Consider the following 23918-nt stretch of genomic DNA (forward strand, 5'->3'; position numbering starts at 1 on the left):
AAGTAATTTTCCTGCTTTAGCCTCTGACTAGCTGAGACTCTGGATATATGTTAAAACATCTGGCTCACACAAGATTTCTTTTCAGGAATATATTTTTTATATAGCTTGGTCTGTCTGTCTTTCTTTCTTTCTTTCTTTCTTTCTTTCTTTCTTTCTTTCTTTCTTCCTTTCTTTTTTGTGGGTCATGGGGCTTGAACTCGGCCTGGGCACTGTCCCTGAGCTCTTCAGCTCAAGGCTACTGTCCTATCCCTGGGCTTAGGTGTTATTCCTGAGCTCTTCATCTCAAGGCTACTGCTCTACCCTTGAGCCAAGCTTCACTTCCTGTTTTCTAGGGTTTAATTGGAAATAAGATTCTCAGATCCTTTTGTGCCCAGGCTGGCTTTGAACCCTGATCCTTGGTCTTAGCCTCCTGAGTAGCTAGGATTACAGGCGTGAGCCACTGCGCCCACGCCCAGCTTTACCTTGGGTTTTCTTTCTATTGGAACAAAAACCTACAAGTTTTCCTCCAGCTCAACCTTCTATTGTCAAAAGTAAAACTTAAAACAGCTTGCTTTTAACATTAGAAAGTTTAGATGCCTGTGAGCTAGAAACACTATTGGAGATACTCAGTGAATGTTGTAACTAATTTTAGACTAAGGGCCTTAACTCTAGGAGTTCCACATGTCGAGTCTGACTATTCATACCAACATGCCAAATAAGTCAATGGACATTGGTAGAAGACAGAAAAGGAAGATATATTATGTGGCTTTGATTATCTCAGAAGGAGGTGAAATAAGCACTTTAGCCCATCTTTGGAGGGTGTAGACATGAAGTTTAGGTTTAGAATGGAACAAGAGTTAAGTGTAATTATTACAGAGTCCCAGTCACAGTCAAGATTTGGTAAGCTTTGGCAGTGAGAGGTGTGTTCTAGCTGCTCATTAGAAAGGCATTCTGGAGAAGTTATTTCATCACCATTGGAGTGGAGTAATCTGGTTACGATAAGGTAGTCATTGTTGCCAGAAGAGTGGCTTTGGTTCTGTCACAAGATGTTTGTCCTCAGTCCTGTCCTGTCCTTCAGTCTAGTCCAGTCTGGTTTCTTGCCCACATTCTACTGCAGTAACACTGCTCAAAGATTACAACCTCAACCTGGATCTCTACCTTGCTAAACCGAAGGGACTTTTCCATTTCCATGTTCTTCCACATCTCAGTATGACAACTAAGTCGTTCTCTCACTTCTTAAAATTCTTTAGGTTTGGGCTCATTATTTGTTTCTTCATCTCTTAATCTCTCTGCTCCATCCTTTGATGGGTGAGCATAGCTCATTGTATATATCATCTTACAGTTTAAAATACAGAAACACTATTAAGTACTTCATTTATGTCTTTAATAAAGACTAGTGTCTGAACAATTAATAGCTATATTGGCCCATTTGGTATCTCTAGTTGAACTTCTTATGAGCATAAGAAGACCTGCCGTATCTCAACTGTCTAGCATAACCTTTCTTCCCCACCCTTTTTTTTTTCTAGCATTCACATTACAGCACATTGAACTACTGGGTAGCACTAACCTAAAATGTAAAAGCCACTTTTGATCCCTCTTTTTTTTGTCCCTAAAGTCCATCTAATAGCAAGTCCTTCCCATTCTAATTCATCTTGAAGTCCTTCATTTCCTGTTTCTGTGCTGCCATCCTAATCCAAATCACAGCCCCCTTGCTTCTTATAGCTACTATATAGCTTGCCCACAAAAATTTCTTTTTCCTTCTTTCCCTCTTTACAGATTCCATCTTTCTTGTAGACTATTTTAAATGCAGATGTGACATACATTCAAAAAAGTGTATGTAACATAAAAATACACAGAATAGTGGCCACCTATTGGAATTGTAAGGAGGAGAAAAAGGGGAATATATCAAATATATAGACCTTTGGTCAACTTTTTTTTTTTTTTGCCAGTCCTGGGGTTTGAACTTAGGGCCTGGGCACTGTCCTTGGCACTTTTTGCTCAAAGCTAATGCTTTGCCACTTGAGCCATGGCGCCACTTCTTGCTTTTCCTATGTATGCCATTCCAGCGAGTCTAACCCAGGGCTTTGTGCATGCTAAAGCGAGCATACTACTGCTAGGCTATGCTCCCAGACAAATTTTGATTTTTGTTTATCAACACACAAGGCTTTCCAAGTCAGATCTTACCTTTTACATTTACTCTCAGAACACAAGTGGTATCGTGTGCTGGGCTTACACATGTGTCTCTTATTATCCTTGAGTTCTACAACACTAGACTTTTACACTGTTTTTCAACTACATTTTCAGCTGCCTTCTCCAAGAGGGCTGATGCTAATTGCCTGACCTTCCATAATAGTAGCAGAGGTTTCTAACCCATTTTCTTTGCATAAAATCTTAGTGATCTTGGCTGGGCACAGTGGCTCACGCCTGCAATCTTAGCTACTCAGGAGGCTGAGATCTGAGGATCAAGGTTCAAAGCCAGCCTGGGCACAAAAGGACCCGAGACTCTTATCTCCTATTAACCTCCAGAAAATGGAAGTGGGGCCTAAGAGCTCAGGGACAGCGCCCAGACCGAGTTCAAGCCCCATGCCCCCCCCCCACCCGCCACACACAAAATCTTGGTGATCTTTTTATAAAGTCAATTGATGACCTCTCATTAAAGCTTCATCAGTGGCTTCTAATCATGCCATGGAACGTGTCTGCTTACCAAAACATCCTGTGTGTTGTGATGCATGCAGATTCAGCCTCGTGCCATCTTCCGGCCTTTCACTTATACTACATCTCTAATAGACTGCCAAGATTGCCTCAGAAACATAAGCTTTGCCTAGACCCACATGTCCACTCTTATTCCCGTGGCTTACCTCTCATCGGTACCACCTGCTAGGAGTCCAGGCCTTCTCTGCTCACTCTAAAGTATAGCCCCTTCTATGCTCTACCTATCCAGGTGAGCTCACTTATAAAACAGCATGCATTTCAATCTGCAATTACTGTGTCTCAGAAGGTGGGTAGGGAGGTATCTATGTGTTATTTTCTGTATTATCCACTTAAATGTGTGCATTGATGAGTAGGAATCATAACATCAGGGCCCAGTACCATTCTTTAAATCATTACATATCTCGATGGTATGAATACCAAATGTGATAATTAATTTGTTTCATCTGTTACATCATTTAACTCTCCAAGTAAAGGAATTATAATTATTTCCAATTAACAGATGATAAAAGTAAGGCTCAGAGAGTTTGAATAACTTTCCTAATGCTACATAAACCACTGTGATTTGGACCCAGGGTTGCTAAACATTAAACTTGCATGCTTGATCTCTCTACTATACTTTAAGATCTATTAGAAAAAATCTAGACTAATAATAATATTAATAACTGCAGAAGAATTGTGCAGGCTGGGAGGAGCAGTTTCTTTTCATAGATATTAGCCAGGAATATAGTAATATAATTTTATGTTATTTAGAATTTCATTTTTCCAAGAAGATAAAACTTAATTGGCAATAGTAAATAATTGAAAGTATATTCTGGTAATAAAAGCTCACTGCTAAAGAAGATCATGGTAGATTAGCTCAAAAAAATGTGAAAGCATTGCATATATAAGAAAATTAAATTAAATTATATATGGAAAACGTTTACTACTAGTAGAATAACTGGTTTATTGGTCTAATTAGAAGTAGTTTAACATTGTAGAAATACCAGTCATGTTTGCATTTCTTTAGACCCAGTAGAAGAAAACTCAAGGCCAAGATATAATACCAAACATTTGTATTTTCTTAAGGATACAACAGAGGTAGGCTTAATTTGTATGCTCACAACTACTTACTAGAAATGTGAATTGCCTGAATAATTTTATATACTTCTATGAATCTGAAATTGAAATGTTTTAGAATTCAAAAGTATATGAAGAGTGTGGAGAGATTTCATTTCTGATATGTAAAACTTTACAGGAAAATATATATTTTCCTTAAAATAGAATGATATATGATTTAATACTTTAAATTGTAATATAGAAACATATACTTCTCTCTTCCCCCACACCCTTTTCCTTCCTCTCCCTTCTCTTCCCTTTCCTTCCTTTGCTGTTTTGCTGTACTGGAATCTGAACTCTTGGCCTTGCCTTCCCTAGGTAAGCACTTTACCCAACTTGAGTCATACCCTTAGTCCTTTTATTGTTAGCTTGTTTTCTAAATAGGGTTTCATGATTTTTCTGAGGTTGGCCTCAGTGATCTGCTACCTTTCCATCTCTCCATTCTGAGTAGTTGAGATTACAGCTGGTACATCCGATGTGTGGTCTTAATGATTAGGAATCACTGAGCATGGGCTTTATGGCATATTGAAAAGTAGCTCACTAGCCTTACTCATTGCACATGCACTGAGGCAACTCAACAAGTTGTATTCAGGAGCTAGAGAAATTATCCAGAGTCAGCAAGAACAAGTCACTTAATCTTTTTAGATACTTACTTGTGTTAACTCTGATCATTGCTGAGATAGAGAAGCATGAACTATATATACTTAGTGTCATTGTTAATAATATAACTTAATTGCACATTCCTGTATATTATAATGAAAAATATTAATACGATCCACTTTCCAGAATGTGAGTTTTATCTTCTTCTACATAGTTTAAGTATATTTAATATAAAAAGTACTTCTGTGAAATATTTACAATAACATCCAGTTAACTTATGACACGTTTACTACCATCTTATATTAAAAAGTAACATTTAACAAGCCGAGTGCGGTACCGTAATCGTAGCTACTCAGGAGGCTGAGATCTGAGGATCACAGTTCAATGCCAGCTCAGGCACTGAAAAGTCCATGAGACTCTTATCACCATTAATCACCAGAAAACCAGAAGTGGCTCAAGGGATAGAGCTGTAACCTTGAGCTGAAGAGCTCTGGGACTATGCCCAGACCCAGAGTTCTAGTCCCACCACCAACAAAAGAAAAAAAGAAAAGGGAGGGGTGGGAGGAGGAAAATGGGGGCAAAAACATGTTTGTTAAGTAATGAATCTTCTATCTGGCAAATATAATGTAACCCTTCTATTAATTACAATAAAAATATTTTTTAAAAATTATAAAAAAAGAAAAAAGTAACATTTAAAGAAGTAAAAAAATCTGCATCATTTTTTAGTTCAAAATATGAATAAGAATACACAGTTTTGTACTTTCTCCTCTGTCTTCTCAGAGGAAGCCATATTTAAGTTTTATGGATTTAAGTTCCTCTTCTAACTTCATATTTCTAAAAGTTGAATTTTTACTGCTTTCTTTTAAGGCATCAATTTTATTCTATTTTATTTTATTTATTTACTTTGGGGTCATAGTTCTTGAATTCGGGTTGGGCACTGTCCCCGAGCTCTTCAGCTCAAGGCTACAGCCCTACCCTTGAGCCATGGCCCCACTTCCCATTTTCTGGAGGTTAATTGGAGAAAAGTGTCAGGTCCTTTTGTGCCTGGGCTGGCTTTGAACCTTGATCATCAGATCTCAGCCTCCTGAGTAGCTAGGATTACAGGAGTGAGCCACCTTACCCTGGCTTTAGCTATCAATTTTTTTTTTTTGTCTGTCCTGGGCTTGAGCTCAGGGCCTGAATGCTATCCTTGGACTTTCTCAAGGCTAGAGCTCTACCACTTGAGCCTCAGCACCATTTCTGGCTTTTTTCTATGTATGTGGTACCAAGGAATCGAACCCGGGTCTTCATGCATGCTAGGCAAGCACTCTACCACTAGGCCAAACTCCCGGCCTTAAGCTATCAATTTTAAACATTATGTCTTGAATAAGCAGTGGAAAAGTTGTGGATTACTTTAACTACTGTATATCTCATCTCTTATCCTTCTGTTTTCTTCTACATATTTGACTATGAATTCTGGTAATTTGAATTGTGAATTGTTTTTGAAATTTGAAATGCATTTGTTTTCCTCTTCTGTCATAGTCACTGATTTCTAATTTTCTTCTGTCATAGTCACAGATACCTAAAAAGACAACCAGTAATCTTGCCCTTTTCTCAAACACTCCTGCACTTCTTCCTTGGACTAAATTATTTGCTTTTCAGTTTTGAGGTCAATGCTTCTAGTTAGCTTTACAATTATGATTATATCTTTTGGTTTTGCTTGTTGATTAATTCTAAAAGTAAAAATTCTATCAATAGTCTTTCTATTGCATTGATTCATCCTAAAACAAAGTAATTTGCTTAATAGGTTCAAAATAGAAACAATAAGCTGGCTTTTCTTATCTTTATCAATTATTCAAAAAAGTGGTATGTTTTAATTTCTTTCATATTAGTGTATGATTCTTGTAGAGGTACATGCTGTCTCCCCTCCTTCGGAATTTCTGTTCACTTTTCTGTTGTAGAGAATGATAGTACTCATAGAAAACATTTACATAGTGCTTATATCACTACCATTTATAGAAAACTTAAAGCATCTATAACCCAAATACATTAAGTACCATCACTTCTATTTCAAATATTTTTATTTTATTGTACTATATTTAGTGGTACTGCAAAGTGCTACTCAGGGCCTTGTGCCAATGTAAGATCTTTCTTTGGGCTGGGCTAACCTCAGACAGTTGATTCTCCTACCACTACTTTCCATATAGCTATGACTACAGGTGTATACCACCATGCTCAGCCCATCATGATTTTTATTTTATAAAGGAGACACAAAGAAAATAAACTAAATGCCTATGATTAAACAACATATAATAGAATTAGGAAGGGCTCTTGATAGCCTTCTACATTCCTATGTGCCTTGAAACCACCAGGTAAAAACCCAATGCTTACCAGATATCATTGCTTCAGTCATTTCTGCCTCAGTACCAGTACTTGAACTCAGGGCCTTGAGCTTGCTAAACAAGTGGCCCACCAATGAGGAACGCTGACAGTTTTTAAGTATATGGTGTGTGTGTATGCGCAGTACTGGGGCTTGAACGCAGGGCCTTGGAGCTGTCTCTTAGCTTTTTAAGCTCAAGGTTGACTTTCTGCTGCAGTTCCACTTCTGGCTTTTTGTTGTTTAAGTGGAAATAGAGTCTCAATTTGTCTGACCAGGCTGGCCTTACACTGCAATCCTCAGGTCTTAGCCTCTTGAGTAGAGGCGTGAGGCATCAGGGTCCAGCTCTTGAGAATAAATTTGAAGGAACATTTTTTGCTGATATAAAATTCTAGCTGAGCTTATATGGCTGATAGACATGTTTCTCTCATCACATTACTGTTCCAGCATCCACTGGCTATTGTGGGGCCTTGTTTTTTTGTTGGTTGTTGTTCCTCTGTGTGTAACTCTTTGCTGGTTTTTTTTTTGGTTGCTCTGTTATCTCAAGTGTTTGTTTTCAACAGCTTGACTAGATGCCTGATTATGGTTTTCTGTAATCACTAGCCAAAATCCTATTTAATGACATCATGCCGGTTTATATCATGACAAGAGACACACTTACCACCAGTATTATTTACAAAAAGGGGGCGGGAGAGGTTGCGAACCTGGGAAATTCTGATTCAGAGTGACTAAGCAATTCCTTATCATATTACCCTCCCATAGATAAACATAGCTAGACAAACCACACACACACACACACACACACACACACACACACACACACACACACTTTAAATGCCCTTGAGTTAACAAAAAAGGTGATAAAAAAAAAAAACTTGAAATAATGCACTTGGAAAGGGTAATGTGCTTTTGTGGCTTCTATAGCATGACCATAGGCTACAAGCTGGTACTGAATGGGACATAATGAATCATCTGATAGAAAAAAAAAAAAACATAAGACAAAGTTCAGACCAATCAAAACTGATAGAAAGTAAGGAATGTAGAAAGAAGAAAAACAAAGGAAGGGCTGGGATTTTGGCCTAGTGGTAGAGTGCTTGCCTAGCATGCATGAAGACCCAGGTTCGATTCCTTGGTACTACATACGTAAAAAAAGCCAGAAATGGTGCTGAGGCTCAAGTGGTAGACCTCTAGCCTTGAGAAAGTCTGAGGACAGTGCTCAGACCCTGAGCTCAAGCCCAGGACTGGCCAAAAAAAAAAAAGCAAAAAAAAACAACAAAAAAGGGAAACTTTATGGCTAAGTCTCAGGCCAATTCTGGAATCCTAAGTATTTAGGAAAACTGCAAGCAGCCAGTGGAGAATCAAATAGCTGAACTGAAATTCAAGCTACTGTTTGAGTCATTGCTATTTTTATTCAACAGGTTGTAGATTGCTAAAAACGAAAAAGAATAATCAATACCCTTTGTAAAATAGTAGGCATCCATAGTCCCCACCTATCATTTCTTGGACCTTTGACCAAGATCAAAAACCTTCACTAAGTTCAATTTCATAAATAACCCCAGGAGGGCTGGGAACCAGTTGCTCACCCAAGAGTAGCTGTGAGAAGATACTTCTTAGAAAGCTGAAATCTGATCACAGTTGGAAGCCAGGCTGGGCAGGATAATGCATGAGATAATTATCCGCAACTAACCACCAAAAAACAAAAAAACAGAAAAGGAGCTGAGGCTCAAGTGGTAGAGCATTAGCTTTGAGCAGAAAAGTTCAAGAACAATAGCCAGGCCCTGAGTTTAAGCCAACATACACACATACCAAAAAACCCAAGATACTGGCTGGGAGTTTGGCCTAGTGGTTAAAGTGCTTGCCTAGCATGCATGAAGACCCGGGTTTGATTCCTCAGTACCACATACATAGAAAAAAAGCTGGAAGTGGTGCTGAGGCTCAATTGGTAGAGCTTTAGCCTTGAGAAAGTCCAAGGATAGTGCTCAGGCCCTGAGCTCAAGCCCAGGACTGGCAAAAAAAAAAAAAAAAAAACCCAAGATACTGAAACCTAATCTCAACAGAAAACACAAGATTAATCCTAAAATAACCCAGATATTGGATGTAATTAATAACTTTTAAAGTAGCCACTAAAAGCATGGTTGTTGGAAAAAGTAAAATATATTTATAGTGAATGGGAAATTGGAAATCTTAGAAAATAGATTTTTTGATAACTTTTTTTTGCCAGCCCTGGGACTTGAGGTCAGGGCCTGATCACTGTTCTTGGGCTTTCCTCAATGCTAGTGCTCAACCACTTGAGCCATAGCACCACTTCTGGCTTTTCTATGTATTTGGCACCAAGAAACTGAACCCAGGTCTTTGTGCATGCTGGGCAAGCATTCTACCACTAGGCCAAACTCCTGGCCGAAAAGGTTTTTTTTTGTTTGTTTTGGCACTCAAAAAAGGTACTATACCTGAAATTTAAAAATTCTCTGGCTGAGAAAAGAGGGATCATAAAGACAGAAAAAGATCAGAAACTCATACAGCACTAATGAAAGATCTGACATATGTGACAGAGGACCCCCCAAAAAATAGCAAGAATGAAGCAGAGAAAAATTTGAGTAAGGGTCAGACATTTCATTTGGTAAATGACACAATGAAGATATTCCAGACACACAAAATACTCAGTTCAGATCCCAAGTATGGCCAAAAGAGAGAAAAGGCACTATTGAGATTTGTTAATTCTTAAATTTAAAAAAACCTGCACAAATGAGTTAGTATTTTTGATGCACCTATATTGTATGCAACCAGCATACACATCATCTTAAACCATTGTGTTGTGGGAACATTCAAAATCCCTTTCTAACAACTTTGAAATGCATAATGAATTGTTAGCTGTTGAACATTAGCACTTAATCCTATTTATTAATCAGAATATTAGTGCCCTTGATCAAACACAGGGCCTTACCTAAAGCTAAGTGAGGGCTCACTACTATTGCACTACACATTCAGCCCTGTGTGTGTGTGTGTACATATCTCTCTGAAAACGTAGCAACACCTAGGCTTGCATTGTGGCAGCAGAATATTATGGAAAATTTGAAATGTAGAAGATATGTGTAAATGACTGATAGCTTCTCTTTCCCCCCCCCCCCTCCGCCCCCTCCCCAGTCTTGGGGGCTTGACCTCAGGGCCTGGGCATCGGTCCTGGGCTTCTTTTGCTCAAGGCTAGCACTCTACCAACTTGATCCACAGCCACCACTTCTGGATTTCTGTGCGTGTGTGTGTGTGTGTGTGTGTGTGTGTGTGTGTGTGTCACTGAGGAATCCAACCCAGGGCTAGGCAAGAAGCCCTCTTACCACTAAACCACATTCCCAGCCCCTGACAGCAGCTTCGCTTTGGCCAAACGTATCCGCTGATCCCGACACAAGACTTGTCACAAGAGAAAACTCTTCACACGGCATGGTTTTGTGCTCACGTCAATCTTTACTACTCATAACAAAACTAGTTCTACCTAGCCGAGGTTGTGGGACATTTCAATCTCTCACGAAACGGAAAATGCCAGCCCCCCCCCCCGCCCCCAGTCTTTCTGTTAAGTCCACGAAACCCGGCAGCCTCTTTGCACGTGGACCTGGGGGGACCCTTTAGCACTGTTTCACCAGATCGTAGACGTAGACGTGGTAGTCGTCGTCGAACTTGATAAAGCACATGGACGGCTTGGCTTTCACCTGATGGATCACCATGCCGATGTTCCTCGAGCCGTCCGTCTTCTCGCACCGCAGGCGCTTGCCCTTCATGCTGTCCACAATGGCGAGCTCCTTGGGCGTCGGGAGGGACTCGATCGAGTCGGGCAAAATGTAAAGGTCGCCCGCCCGGTAGTCATCCAGGAGCTGGTACGTGTACAAAATGGGGTCTTTCTCGTAGGTGATGTAAAACCACGTGTTCATGTCCGGCACCCGCGCCAGGACCACTCCTTTCCACTCATGTCGGGAGCCGTCCTCCGCCTCGAAGATGTGCTTCACCGTTTTGCCAATGATGGCGTCGGCCAAACGGGCCAAGTGCTGGTCGCTGATGCGAGACGTGACCACTCGGTCCGGGAGGATCTTGAGGGCACAGATGTTCTCGTCGTTGCTGAGCTCCAGTCCGTAGACGCAGTGGAACCCGTCGTATTTGATCAGGTACAAGGAAGGGCTCACGAGCACCTGGTTCAGGATGGTCCCCGTCCACTGCGACACCAGGCCGTTGCCCTCCCGCCAGCCGTGCTCGATCCTGCGGCCCACCATGCTGCGGGAGGGCTTGCGCTTCCCCGTGGTGAACCGGCGCTTCCGGCGGGACTTCCTCTTCTGGTGGGTAGACATGTCAGCAGGCCTTGGCCGAGGATCCGCACGCACGACGCCACTCAACACCCAGGCGACTTTCCCAGTCGGATCTCCATTACCGGAAGCAGCCGAGCTGCTGGACGCGGGAGTCAAGTCAATCTTCTGCGGCTCACTTGGCTGCCTGGTGCCCTGCCTGACCACAGCTCCCAGCCGGGTGCCTCCGCCTGCCACTGCCTGCCTGCCTCCGCCTGCCTGCCTCCGCCTGCCTGCCTCCGCCTGCCTCCCTCGCCTGCCTGCCTCCGCTCCACTGCAGGCCCAACTGACACTGCGCATGCGCCCAACGGTGCGCCTTCCCACCCGTCCGTTCCAACTGCCCTCCCCGCGCCCTCCCTCCCTCTCTTCGGAACCCACGGGAACCCACGCTCCTACAGGCGGCCGGTCATTCTGTGCCTGGCCCAAACGTCCGACTGGCCACGAATGATACGATTTTAATCTTTGTATGCAGCCATAATACTGGAATGTAGGTTTTCTATGTACGCACACATTCACTGTGTATACATGATGTATATGCATACATTATTCATAGTCTACTAGGTATAGACACATCTCACATTTTCCTTGATGTAAGTCCTGATGTTAATTACCTATTTTGGCTATTAGGAATAGTGTCATGCTGCACTTTTGAGCACAGTGATTTCTTTTATATGCAGCTATAAAATATTGACCTATGTGCTATAGAGACATATGCCTATATATGTAGACATACGCCTGTTCACTGTGTCTACACTATGTCTATGTGTATATTATTCATATTCCACTTTGGAAGTTTACCGCATCTTATTTTATCCACTTGGCTCTTTTTAAATCCTGGTGTTAATTTTGGCTATTATGAATACTGTTGTGCTGCTGGGGCGCTGGTGGCTCACACCTCTAATCCTAGCTATTCAGGAGGCTGAGGTCTGAGGATGACAGTTCAAACCAAGCCTGGGCCTGAAAGGCCATGAGATTAGCATCTCCAATTAACCACCAGAAAACCAGAGGTGGAGCTGTGGGCTCAAAGTGGTAGGACAGTACCCAGGCACCCAAGTTCAAGCCCCATGATTTTTTTTTATTGAAGAATTTATTAACATTGATTTTTACATCATATTACAAATGATATGTTTAACAAGTATTCAAGAAGGGAATCTCTATATCAAGCCCCATGATTTAAAAAAAAAAAAAAAAAGACTAGATACTTTTTTTTTTTTTTTTTTTTTTTTTTTTGCCAGTCCTGGGCTTGAGCTCAGGGCCTGAGCACTGTCCTTGGATTTTTCTCAAGGCTAGAGCTCTACCACTTGAGCCTCAGCACCACTTCTAGCTTTTTCTAAGTATGTGGTACTAAGGAATTGAACCCGGGCCTTCGTGCATGCTAGGCAAGCACTCTACCACTAGGCCAAACTCCCGGTCCTGACAGATACTTTTTTAACACATTGATTTCCTTTGCTTTGAAAATTATAACCACTAGTGAAATTGTTAGATCATATTGTAGTTTTTTTTCTCTCTTTTTGAGGATCTTCTATACTATTTTCCATAATGGCTATAATAATTTACATGCCCAGCAACAGTGTACTGAGTCACTTACCACAGCTCTTTCAGGATCTTTCTTATGGTAGTCATTTCACATGGGAGAAGAAGATACTTCATTGCAGTTTGATTTGCATACCCCAGATGAACAGAATGTTGGATATTTTTTCATATGACCCATTGGCTATTTGTATTTCTTCTTTTGGGAAATGTCTGATTAGATTATCTGCTTATTTTTTAATTGATTTAGATTTTTGTTTTATTTTTGCTGTTAAGTTCCTTACATATTAGAAATATTTTAAAAAAGCTCTTGTTGGATGACCGATTGCAAGTATATTTTCCTATTCTGTATCCCAGCTATTATTTCCTTCTGTTTTCTTTGCTATACAGAAGCACCAAGAAGGTTGAAGCACCAAGAAGGCACCAAGTAGTTTATATTTTTCCTTTTTTTTTTTTCCTTCAGTCCTAGTGATTGAAGTCAGGGCTTTGCCCTTAGTAGAAAGCTGTTCTACCATTTGAGCCATTCTCCAGACCCCTGTTTATGTGTGGTTTTTTTAAAGCTGTACTTTTAAAGATTGATTTCTTAAAAAAATATTTGTCCATACCAATATCTTGAAGTCATTTCCTTATGTTTTCTGCTATTAGTTTCATAGTTTCAGGTCTTGCATTTAAATATTTGATCTATTTTTCCCCCTTTGATAGTACTAGGGATTTGAATTCAGAGCTTCATGATGGAGTTTTTGTTTGTTAGTCCTTGTCCTTGAATTCAGGATCTGAGCATCTTTTGCTCAAGGCTAACATTCAACCATTTAAGTCACAGCTCCACCTCCTTCCTTTTTTGGTAATTTATTGGTGAGTCTCATGAACTTACAGCCATTATGAAAAATAGTATGGAGGATCCTCCAATTAGAACACGTGACTACCATTTCCTGCTGGAATATTATCAGGTGTTGCTAGATACCACATTCTAATTTTTTTTCTGCATCTATTAAACTGACTACATGTCTTTTGCCCTTCATTCTGTTCATGTGATTCATTGTGCTTGTAGATTTGAACCAACCTTACATTCCTGGGACAAATTGCACTTGATCATAGTGTATAATTCTTTCTACACGTTGCTAGTATAAGTTTCCAGTGTTTTGTTAAAATGTTTACATCAATATTTATCACAGCTATTGGCTCATTTTCCTTCCTTCCTTCCTTCCTTCCTTCCTTCCTTCCTTCCTTCCTTCCTTCCTTCTCTCCTTCCTTCCTTCCTTCCTTCCTTCTCTTCTTCCTTCCTTCCTTCCTTCTCTCCTTCCTTCCTTCCTTCCCTCCTTCCTTCCTTCCTTCCTTCCCTCCTTCCTTCCTTCCTTCCCTCCTTCCTTCCTTCCTTCCTTCCCTCCTTCCTTCCTTCCTTCCTCTTTTGTTCTTGTCTTATTTTGTTATAAGAGTGATGTTCACTTCACAGAATGAGTTGGGAGGAATTCACTCTATGTTAAGTAGTTGAGACAATAAAAGGAATTGATAGTAGTTTTTTAAAAAATGTTTGATAGATTTCAACAGTGAAACCATTGGGAGCTGAACTTTTATTTGATACAAGATGGCTTCAATCTCATTACACCTGAGATCATTGCATATTATATTATTAGGTTGTTTATTTGACATTGCTCTCCTTTTTTGGTTTTTACTACTCTCTGCTGTATCCCAAGCTTTTGATATTTTGTGTTTCCATTTTAATTTCCTTAAAAATTTTAAATTGTCTTTTAAAATCCTTTATTACTGGGGCCAGGAGTTTGGCCTAGTGGTAGAGTGCTTGCCTAGCATACACGAAGACTGGGGTTCGATTCATCAGTGCCTCATACATAGAAAGAAAGCGGAAGTGGTAGTGAGGCTCAAGTGGTAGAGCTCTAGCCTTGAGAAAATCCAAGAACAGTGCTCAGGCCCTGAGCTCAAACCCCAGGACTGGCAAAAAAAAATTATTGCCCCCATTGTTCATTCAGGAACATGTTTAATTTCCAATCACAGTTCCCAAAGTTGTTTTTGCTAAGAGTTATTTTGTTCCTAATTTTTTTTGCCAGTCCTGGGGCTTGAACTCAGGACCTAAACACTGTCCTTGGGCTTTTTCAAAGATAGAGCTCTACCAGTTGAATCACAGCACCATTTCCAGCTTTCTCTATGTATATGATACTGAGGAATTGAACTTGGGTCTTCATGTATGCTAGGCAAGCACTCTACCACTAGGTCAAATTCCCAACCCCCTAACTTAATTTTTTAAGGCAGTGTTTGGTCTGTTTAGTCTTTCAACTACTTTGTGGTGGAATTTATTTAAAATACTTTTTTCATTTTCTTTAAGGAATTACTTGTATATTTATTGCGCACAGTGGGGCATGAATTTCAGGGCAGCTTTAGCTAGATAGTGAGACCTGTCTCAAATAAATAAACAAAGAACTACTGGTACACAAAAATTCAAATTCTTTCTTTAAAGTATGTATTGTTAGCCAAGAGATGGAAACAACTCAGATACCCCACTGCAGATGTATGCACCCCCAAAATATGGTACCTCTATGCAATGGAATTTTACATAGCCATCAGACAGAATAAAATAATGGCTTTCACTGGGAAATGGATGAAACTAGAGCAAATCATGTTGAGTGAGATAAGCCAAGACCAAAAAGAAAAACAGCATATGGTCTCCTTGATATGTGGGTGTTAGCTCTAAATGCAAGGGAGATGTGGGAATGGAGAGAATGAGAAAGAGGGAACAACCGATTCCCTAGCAAAGGGAAGGAATGTACATAACAACCAATCCAGAAGAAATGGTTTTTATTATCAATGTTCAAAGAATTAAACCTTCTATATAAGACTAGAGGACTATAGGGTTTTTTTTTGGTTTTTTTTTTTTTTTTGCCAGTCCTGGGCTTGAGCTCAGGGCCTGAGCAATGTCCTTGGACTTTCTCAAGGCTAGAGCTCTACCACTTGAGCCTCAGCACCACTTCTGGCTTTTTTTTCTATGTATGTGGTACCAAGGAATCGAACCTGGGTCTTCATGCATGCTAGGCAAGCACTTTAACCACTAGGCCAAACTCCCGGCCCCAGGACTATAGGTTTTATATATTCCAACATTTATAAATGTTGTAGTCTAGAATGATGAGGTTTAGCAGTATAAAAGTAAAAAAGTGATTGTGATATTAACTAAATATAACCTATGCCACAGTACTATAGAATATATGTAGCCACTTAATCTCAATTAAAAATGTATTGCTATTGCAAAGATGATGTACAGAAGGTTACAGTTATGAAAGTCAGGTAAAGAGTACCTTTGTTTTAACACAGTATCATCACTTTACTAGCTTTTTCACATTTTTTCCTTCCCATCCCCACCTACAAGTTGTATAGTTCATTTTAAACATAGCGTCTAGAGAGTGCCACTGCTGCATTTGTTTGCTGTCCCTCCGTTTCTGTGCCTCATCTTACCATTCCAAGCAAAATTTCAATTCTTAAGAAAATTTTGCAGTTTTTTAAAATGGTAAAGTTGCTTTGTTTTTCCTTTAAGGCATCCATTCTCTCTCTCTCTCTCTCTCTCTCTCTCTCTCTCTCTCTCTCTCTCTCTCTCTCTCTCTCTCTCTCTCTCTCCTCCACTCCTTTCCTTCTTTGCCTTTTCCACTAAATGAATAAGGAATGCTTCTCTATTTTAAGTATGCGTTTTTCCTAATCATCTTAGGAACTCTCTTTACTTATGTGGTAGGACTCTCCTGAAATGTCATCATTTCAAAATATGAACATTATGGTCTTACTCTGCTATGAAGTGTTTTCTGCATGCTCTAACCCTCATTGCTATGTACTAGCTTTGTATATGTTAGTAATATCAATTCAATAAAATGCAGTTGCTGTAAAGCCTAGATTTTTGGCACAGATCTTATTTTTATTTCAAAATGTTCAGTAGTGGGGCCAGGAGTTTGGCCTAGTGGTAGAGTGCTTGCCTAGCATGGATGAAGACCCGGGTTCGATTCCTTGGTACCACATACATAGAAAAAAAAAGCTGGAAGTGGTGCTGTGCCTCAAGTGGGAGAGCTCTAGCCTTGAGAAAAGTTCAAGGACAGTGCTCAGGCCCTGAGTTCAAGCCCCACGACTGGCAAGAAAAAATGATCAGTAGTAAATACATTCCGTGCTTATTTTGGGAAGAAAAAAACTGTGGGCCTTGAATACTTATTTTTCTGGTTGATAAGAACTGAAAGTTATATAGTTCATACTTATATATAGCAGTATATATATTATTTATGTATCTATAGTTTAGTACAAATATATGCACTTTATTTGAGACACTACCCTAGGAAAAGCTGGGTCTTTTTCAGAGTTTCTCCTTTGTTCTGAACTGTTTTGCTGTATTTACTCTGTAATAGAGAAAGAAGAGTGCTTTTCCTTCCTCCCAGTATTTCCACTTAGACTTTACTTCTGTTTGGAGAGACAAAAATATATTTAAGATGACAAAAGACAAATTTCGAGACAAAGAAAATAAAAGTAAATAGTGGTGATAAATCTTCTAAGTTTGTTTCCTCATCCATAAAATGATAATAACATGTACTTCAGAGATTTTTTGGAGAAGTACATAAGATATCATATTTGGGAAAATTTAAAGAACGAGATAATAGTAAAATTGGGCAATCTAAATGTAGATAATCAAATGGAAATTATGTATCTATCCGTACACAAAAATAAGTAAGTTCTGAAATAATTTTCTCTTTTTCGTTATGCTTAGGCAGAAAATGCACAGCCCTTTATTTTTAAATATTCTGAGTATAATCAAAGATGGAAAAGACAAGCAAATTATAACATCATATCTCCTGTAGTCAGCAGTCAATCAACTGCTTATACGAATGGAAAAGAGTCTACCTCATTTTCAGGTATATATATCGCAATTTTTTAGTATAATAATTGAAAATGAACTGCATCTAAACTTAGAATGTAAACATTCAGAAAATCACTTACCAAAAATAATCAACATTTGATGGTACTGCTGTAATAATATTACTTAATAACACCTAAGGACTGTCTATTGCCAAAAATGTTTCATGAGTTATATAAAGGCTTTCCAGCTTTCCATTGTACCTCTTTTTTATATAAAATAATGAAACCAACATTCATTTATTTGCATTTTATGTTAAATTTATTCTTGTGCCATAAGTTTTTGTTTCTTCAGTTTCTTCTGGGATACCTTTTTCTTCTGAGCAACTTCCTTCTTCTGGTTTAGGAACACTTTGCCCGTTTTCAGTAAGGATCATCTCAATGTGGCATGGGGAGCTCATGTATGGGTTGATCCTACCGTGGGCTCTGTTAGTTCAATGGTGCATCTTGGGTGCTTTGTTCAATGACCAGGTTGTCTACATCTAAACCCTTCAGTTCAGCATTACTCTCTGCATTCTTTTTTTTTTTTTTTTTTTTTTTGCCAGTCCTGGGCTTGAGCTCAGGGCCTGAGCACTGTCCTTGGACTTTCTCAAGGCTAGAGCTCTACCACTTGAGCCTCAGCACCACTTCCGGCTTTTTTCTATGTATGTGGTACCGAGGAATCGAACCCGGGTATTCATGCATGCTAGGCACGCACTTTAACCACTAGGCCAAACTCCCGGCCCCTACTCTCTGCATTCTTAAGCATGTGCAGCAGAAACTCAGCACTGTTTTTGGGCCACCGACCCTGTGTTCAACCCCACTGTTAGCATGGGCACACCTGCCAACTTCTTTAAAGTCTTTCAGATACTTTGTAGCTTTTCAGATATGCATACCCTGATGGCCTGGGCTGTTTCTCTGGTGTTCTTAAAGTGAACACGAAGATTTGAGCCTCTTGACTTGCATGATTTTGTGGGGTTTTCTGGATCTAGAGAGTAGCAAACCATTTTCACAGGTCACCTCAGGGCACTTCCAAGAAGAGCCATTCTACCTCTTAACCTATACACATCATTCTGGTTTTATTAACAGGTTTTTACTACTGTGAGATTTCATCCAGTCTGCTCCTTATACTTAGAACATACTTCTGGACTATCAAAGTCTTGTTTATATTTAAGAGTTAGATTTTTGCATATGTTTGAGAAAAATCTGACAAAGTAGCTTAAGCAATAAAGGTATTCATATCCTCAAATATCAAGAAGTGTCAGTAAGGCAGTTCCAGGACAGATGAATTCAGAGGCTTTAATTATATCATCAGCCAGGCGTAGTGGCACACATGTATAAGCTCAGTATGGAGAAGGCTGAGGCATGAGGGGCTTGAATTTCAAGCCACCCTGGATTACTTACAAGGCTAGCACATTATAATGAGACGTTTCAAAACATGGGGAAAAATGGAATGAATTAGCAGACATGTTCAATTTTTCCATTTTTTTTCAGCTGACTTAACCAATAGTTTATTCAAGTCTTATTGTTTTGATGGCTACCACTATTGAAGATAACTATGTGGTTAATAGCATACACTGAAACAAAGAAATGAGCAAGACTAAAAGAAAACAACAACAAAAAATCTAACATTGAAGGAGTCTAAAATTCCAAGAATGAAAGTGGCTAAAACAACTGAAAAAAGAAGTTACACATGTACAGGAAATAATAATTCATGTAAAATACAAAATAAGATTAGTTTCAAAAGTAATAATAATTAAATATATAACAGAATTCATAAAATTCTATGTTCATTGCTATCTGTTGCACAGTGCTATCAGTGTGTGCTTTTATTTACTTGAATGACATCTTTTAGTAATTCTTTCAATGTAGATCTATTCATTTTTTCATCCTGTGTATATGAAGAGCTTTATTTTGCTCTCAGTCTTGAGTGGGTATAGAATGAATAGTATTAATGAAATGCTTGTCATGCCATGGAGAAAAGTTTGGAAAAGAAGTACTAGAATATAAATCCCTCAGGGACCAAGCAAAAGTTGTACTTGTTGCTAATAGCACATGTCTGTACAGTGGAGTTGTCACCAGATATATCTAAAGGAGTCCACTTTTGGACATTCCCTTCATGTCATATGACAAGATGTATTTGCTATTTTTTAATTGAATTCCCTCAGTTCGAAGGGATACCTATAGTGTTAACTATCTCAGGTTTCCTGCTGGTCCATATTGACTTGACATATCAGATAGATTTGAACATTCTACAATTGTCCTTTGCTTCGAATATTCTTTAAGATCATATTTACGTTTGAACTAGCTTAGCCAAACAAAAGATAAAGTCTTGATCTATGTTTTCAATTCTGTTTTTCCCAAAGTGCCTCAGGCCTTTTTCAGATACGATGTTAACTTGTAAGATATTTTATATTTTTAAAACACCATAATGCATGTGTCTTTTATGAAAATTTGCTATAATTTCTAGATGACAGTGACTCAAAGAAATCTCTGAATTCTGCTGACTTCAAAGATTCAGTAAATGAAAGGTAATTTAATTAAAAAAATTCAACATATTTATTTTTTCCATACTAGGGACTGAACCCAAGGCTTCATGAAAATTAAGCGAGGAACTTTACCACCTGAGCCAATCTTTCAGCCCTGTTGTCTTTGCTGTCAGTTGGGGAGGACATGCAAAAGTGATGAGGAAAAGGTCCCTCACCGCAGGTCTCTGCCCTTCTGCCCTGTGCTGTGGCAGGCCCCACTCCTAGATGTCCTGTGAAGGGTGACAGTCTATTTTCTCTGAATTCCATCAGAGTCCACTCTCATCTCTTACTCTGAGACTGTCATTTCCTTTAAATGAGGCTGTCTATATCTCATCTATGTCAGCCCTTTGCTACAAGTCACCTCAATCCCGAAGGACAAAGCTCTTGGCAAGCCTAAATATACTATCCGACTCGGGTGAACCATGGGAGACTTGGAATGTCTTCTTGCATCTTCTTCACAAAATGGAAGCCACCCTCTAATGACATAAGGCTGCCCCGCAAAGCTTCTCCCAGACCCTTAGCGAAGAATGGAGTCAATAGCCCTCCATCCTTGCTGTTTCCCTCTGTCTACACAACACAGTCCCTCCCCACATAGAACAGAAAGGTGGTGTATTGCTGACACTGCGGATGTTCCTTCCACCATTCTTCTTTTTGTTCCAAACTAGGCAGGAAGGATGGTCTTATTTGTTTAAATGCTTATGAGCTAGGGATTAGTAGAGATGTTGACAATAACTTTTAGGGACAAGGGGAAATAGATAAGAACTGACAAGCTTAAATCAGTGTCTAATAGTTATAAATTCATTCATGAATGGCTCACTGAACTTGTGTTCGTTTTCAGAAGAACATTTCCTCTACCGATGAACAATTCTAAAATAGGAGAAAAAACTATCAGGAATCGTCCATTACATAAATATGGTTCTGTGAGGAAGAAAACCTTGATCCCCTTGTGCATGGAAGATGAACTGAAAAACCCAAATGCCAAGATAATTGACCTTAGTACAGCCAAGAGAGGAACAACTCACTCGGTAATAGCTACACTATTCAGTAAATACTCGTGCTACAGGCCTCTAAGAAGGATAGAGCCCGATAGGCAAACACTATGTCATTAGACCATGCTCCTGACCCTGAAGGGAACATTAACTTTACATGGAAAATTCCTTAAGATGGTGGATAAGCCAAAAATATGGCTAATGTCCACCACTGTGGCTGTTGTCAATGCCAGCCATTGCAAAGCTACTCTCTTGCTATTTGTTTTAGTAATCACAGATATTAGCCTACCTTTCATACTAAGAACACCATGTACAAGGAATAGTTCCTTTCTCCATGAATTCTATGTTAAAAGAAAATAAAAATAACAATGAGTGAGTTAAACATTGCAAACTAAATACCAATGATATGCATACTTGACCTGTAGAGTTAACTTTTTTATCCAAGGTAAAAATTAAAGGCTGTGGTAACTAATGCTGGAATTGTGAAGGAAAACTAACAGGTTTTTGCTATGATTACGATGAAAATGGTTTGTGTTTGAGTTCATCTATGCTTTGGCCATTTTATTTATGAACACATATTAAGCTGGTATGTTTTTTTAAACAGTATGGGGGCTTAAACTCAGGTCTTTGAAATTGCTAGGCAAGCACTCTACTACTTTAACTATGAACCTAATTTTTTCCTTTAGTTAATTTGCAAATAGAATTTTCAAACTGCCCTGGTCAGCCTGGACTACAATCCTCCTATTCATTCCTTCCCATGTAACTGGAATAACAAAGGCATGCCACTGCATTCAACTTTTTATTGGTTGAGGTGAAGTCTCGCTAACTTTTGTTCTGTGCTGGCTTTGAACCAAAATCCTCCCAATCTCTGCCTTCTGAATAGCTGAGATTTCAGGCATGAGCCACAAGCACTTGGCATTTATGTAATAATTATTGTGCTAAGTCTTAAGATGTAACAATAAGCATAACCACTATAGAAATATTTAAAAATTTAAAGTTATATAAAATTTTAAAGTTATATACTTGGCTTACAATTTTTTTAATCTTTTAAAATCCTTGGCTCAATCTGTTCTTTCACTATACTTTAAAAAAACAACTGGAGTATAGAAACTTTAGAAATGCCAGTAAACTGTCCCATTCTACAAACTTTACTTGCCTTTGACAGCACCTTCATTTCCTTTTTCAAATATTTATGAAATATGTATTTCAGTATACACCACTTTATTTCCAAAAGGATTTAAGAAGGCCAAAGATTCAGATTTTGTGTCTAATAACTTTATAGAATATAAGCATAGAAATATGTCATAAACAAGTAGCCTGTTTTTACATATTTGAACATTATTATTCATCTTAAATACCTTTATGTAAGTCATCTTTAGAGTATTTTATTATTTTAACTTCAGGTCAAAAAATATATGTGTAGATATGTAGCCTTCTTACCTAGACTGATGACCAAATCTCTCTCTCTCTCTCTCTCTCTCTCTCTTGCTCTCTCTCCATTTCTCTCCCTCTCTCCCCTCTCCCCCACCACAGGAACAAAGTGAAACACATCCCATAACTTTCCATGACTCAAGATATATAAAAAAATTACTTTTGACAAAAAATAGATTTTCTCCCCATCTTAAGGAAAGAGAACATTTCTACCAATACAGAACAAATTTTGTCTTAGAAAGAAATTGTGCCATCCTAAAGTCACTCATTAGTGATCCATCTGCTACTGTTTCCAAATCCCAAAGCTCCATGTCCAGGGCACAGGGCAAAGCTATAAAAAGCTTAGCTTGTGAACTGGCCCACAGAGCTCTGCGTGATAAAACAATGATGCAAATTAGTAGTAAGACTACAACTATAAAACCTTTGAATAAACGTCACACTTCATCACAGGCCTTTTCCAACCTAACAAAGAAATTTGTGGATTACTTTGATAAGACAATTATTCATGAAGGGAGTGAAAGGACTGGAAAGATGGAAGAACTGGCTTCTACAACGAGACCAGTAAGCACACCCAAGATCTATGACTCATCTATCAAATGTTACCCAAAGCATGTGAAAAATGTGCTTGCAGTTCATCAAATAAATAATATAAGTCCCCTGGATGATTTGGTAACATCACCAAAGAAAACTTAAGTGGCTCACAAATACCACTTACACAGCAATATCTGAGTGATATGATCTCAGCAAATAAGCAAGCAGAAACCAAGTTCCAAGATCATCGAAGAAATCCCTATCCAAATAGAAATGCTGAATTCATGATACATGAAACAAAAATTTTGGCCACAAGTCAACGGTGGTCTGTTCAAGATCAATCATGGGCTAAAATTAAGAGATAGAGGAACTTGCTCATCTCTGTTTAATATCTCTGTTAGATTGCCCGTCTTGATTAGTCCTATAGGAAAGTTCCGCTGATAACCCCAAATGGTATTAACGGATGGGACATTTGCTATTGGAAGCTAAATAACACTGATAATATTATTTGACAATATTATTTTATAGTTTAACAGAAATAAAACAAATGTACTATTAATTTAATAAATATTGAGTTAATGTATCAGCATTTTTGAGAACCATGGCTAAAGTATATGAAAATGTATGTGATTAAAATGGTCTTGTAAAATTTTGAGTCAGTTTATTACTATCTTGCTTTTCTTAAGTATAACTTGAACTTTTTTCTGAATTGTTAAGTAACTTGATAGAAACTGCATAAGTGAAATAATTTTGAGGGCCTGAGTTTGGTTGTGGATACCTGTAATTCTACCAATTTAGGAAGTAAAGATCAAGAGAATAACTGTTCAAAGCTAGCCCCTGTAAAAAGCCAGTGGGACACTCTTCTAATAAGCTAGGTTAAATGGTACATGTCTATGGTATAGGTAGACAGATTGGGGTACAAGGCCAAACATTTAACTATCAAAGTATAATACTCTATCAAAGATAAGAGTTTAACTAAAAG

General features: G+C 38.8%; 1 protein-coding gene and 1 pseudogene across 1 annotated transcript in view; one reads left to right on the plus strand and one right to left on the minus strand.

Moving 5' to 3' along the window:
• C6H1orf141 (chromosome 6 C1orf141 homolog) overlaps positions 1 to 23585 on the plus strand; it is a 32089-nt gene extending 8504 nt beyond the window's left edge. The window contains exons 5-9 of the mRNA XM_090334642.1: positions 3698 to 3768; positions 17333 to 17477; positions 19928 to 19988; positions 20824 to 21010; positions 22508 to 23585. Coding sequence (XP_090190768.1) covers positions 3698 to 3768; positions 17333 to 17477; positions 19928 to 19988; positions 20824 to 21010; positions 22508 to 23098 — 1055 coding nt within the window. The 3' untranslated portion in view covers positions 23099 to 23585. The remainder of the gene's footprint in view (positions 1 to 3697; positions 3769 to 17332; positions 17478 to 19927; positions 19989 to 20823; positions 21011 to 22507) is intronic.
• LOC150061680 (spindlin-1 pseudogene) lies at positions 10179 to 11287 on the minus strand (annotated as a pseudogene).
• Positions 23586 to 23918: the final 333 nt, after the last annotated feature.

The sequence above is a fragment of the Megascapheus bottae genome, chromosome 6 (genome assembly GCF_031878675.1).
Source record: "Megascapheus bottae isolate mThoBot1 chromosome 6, mThoBot2.hap1, whole genome shotgun sequence".
In the NCBI taxonomy this organism is placed as follows: domain Eukaryota; kingdom Metazoa; phylum Chordata; class Mammalia; order Rodentia; family Geomyidae; genus Megascapheus; species Megascapheus bottae.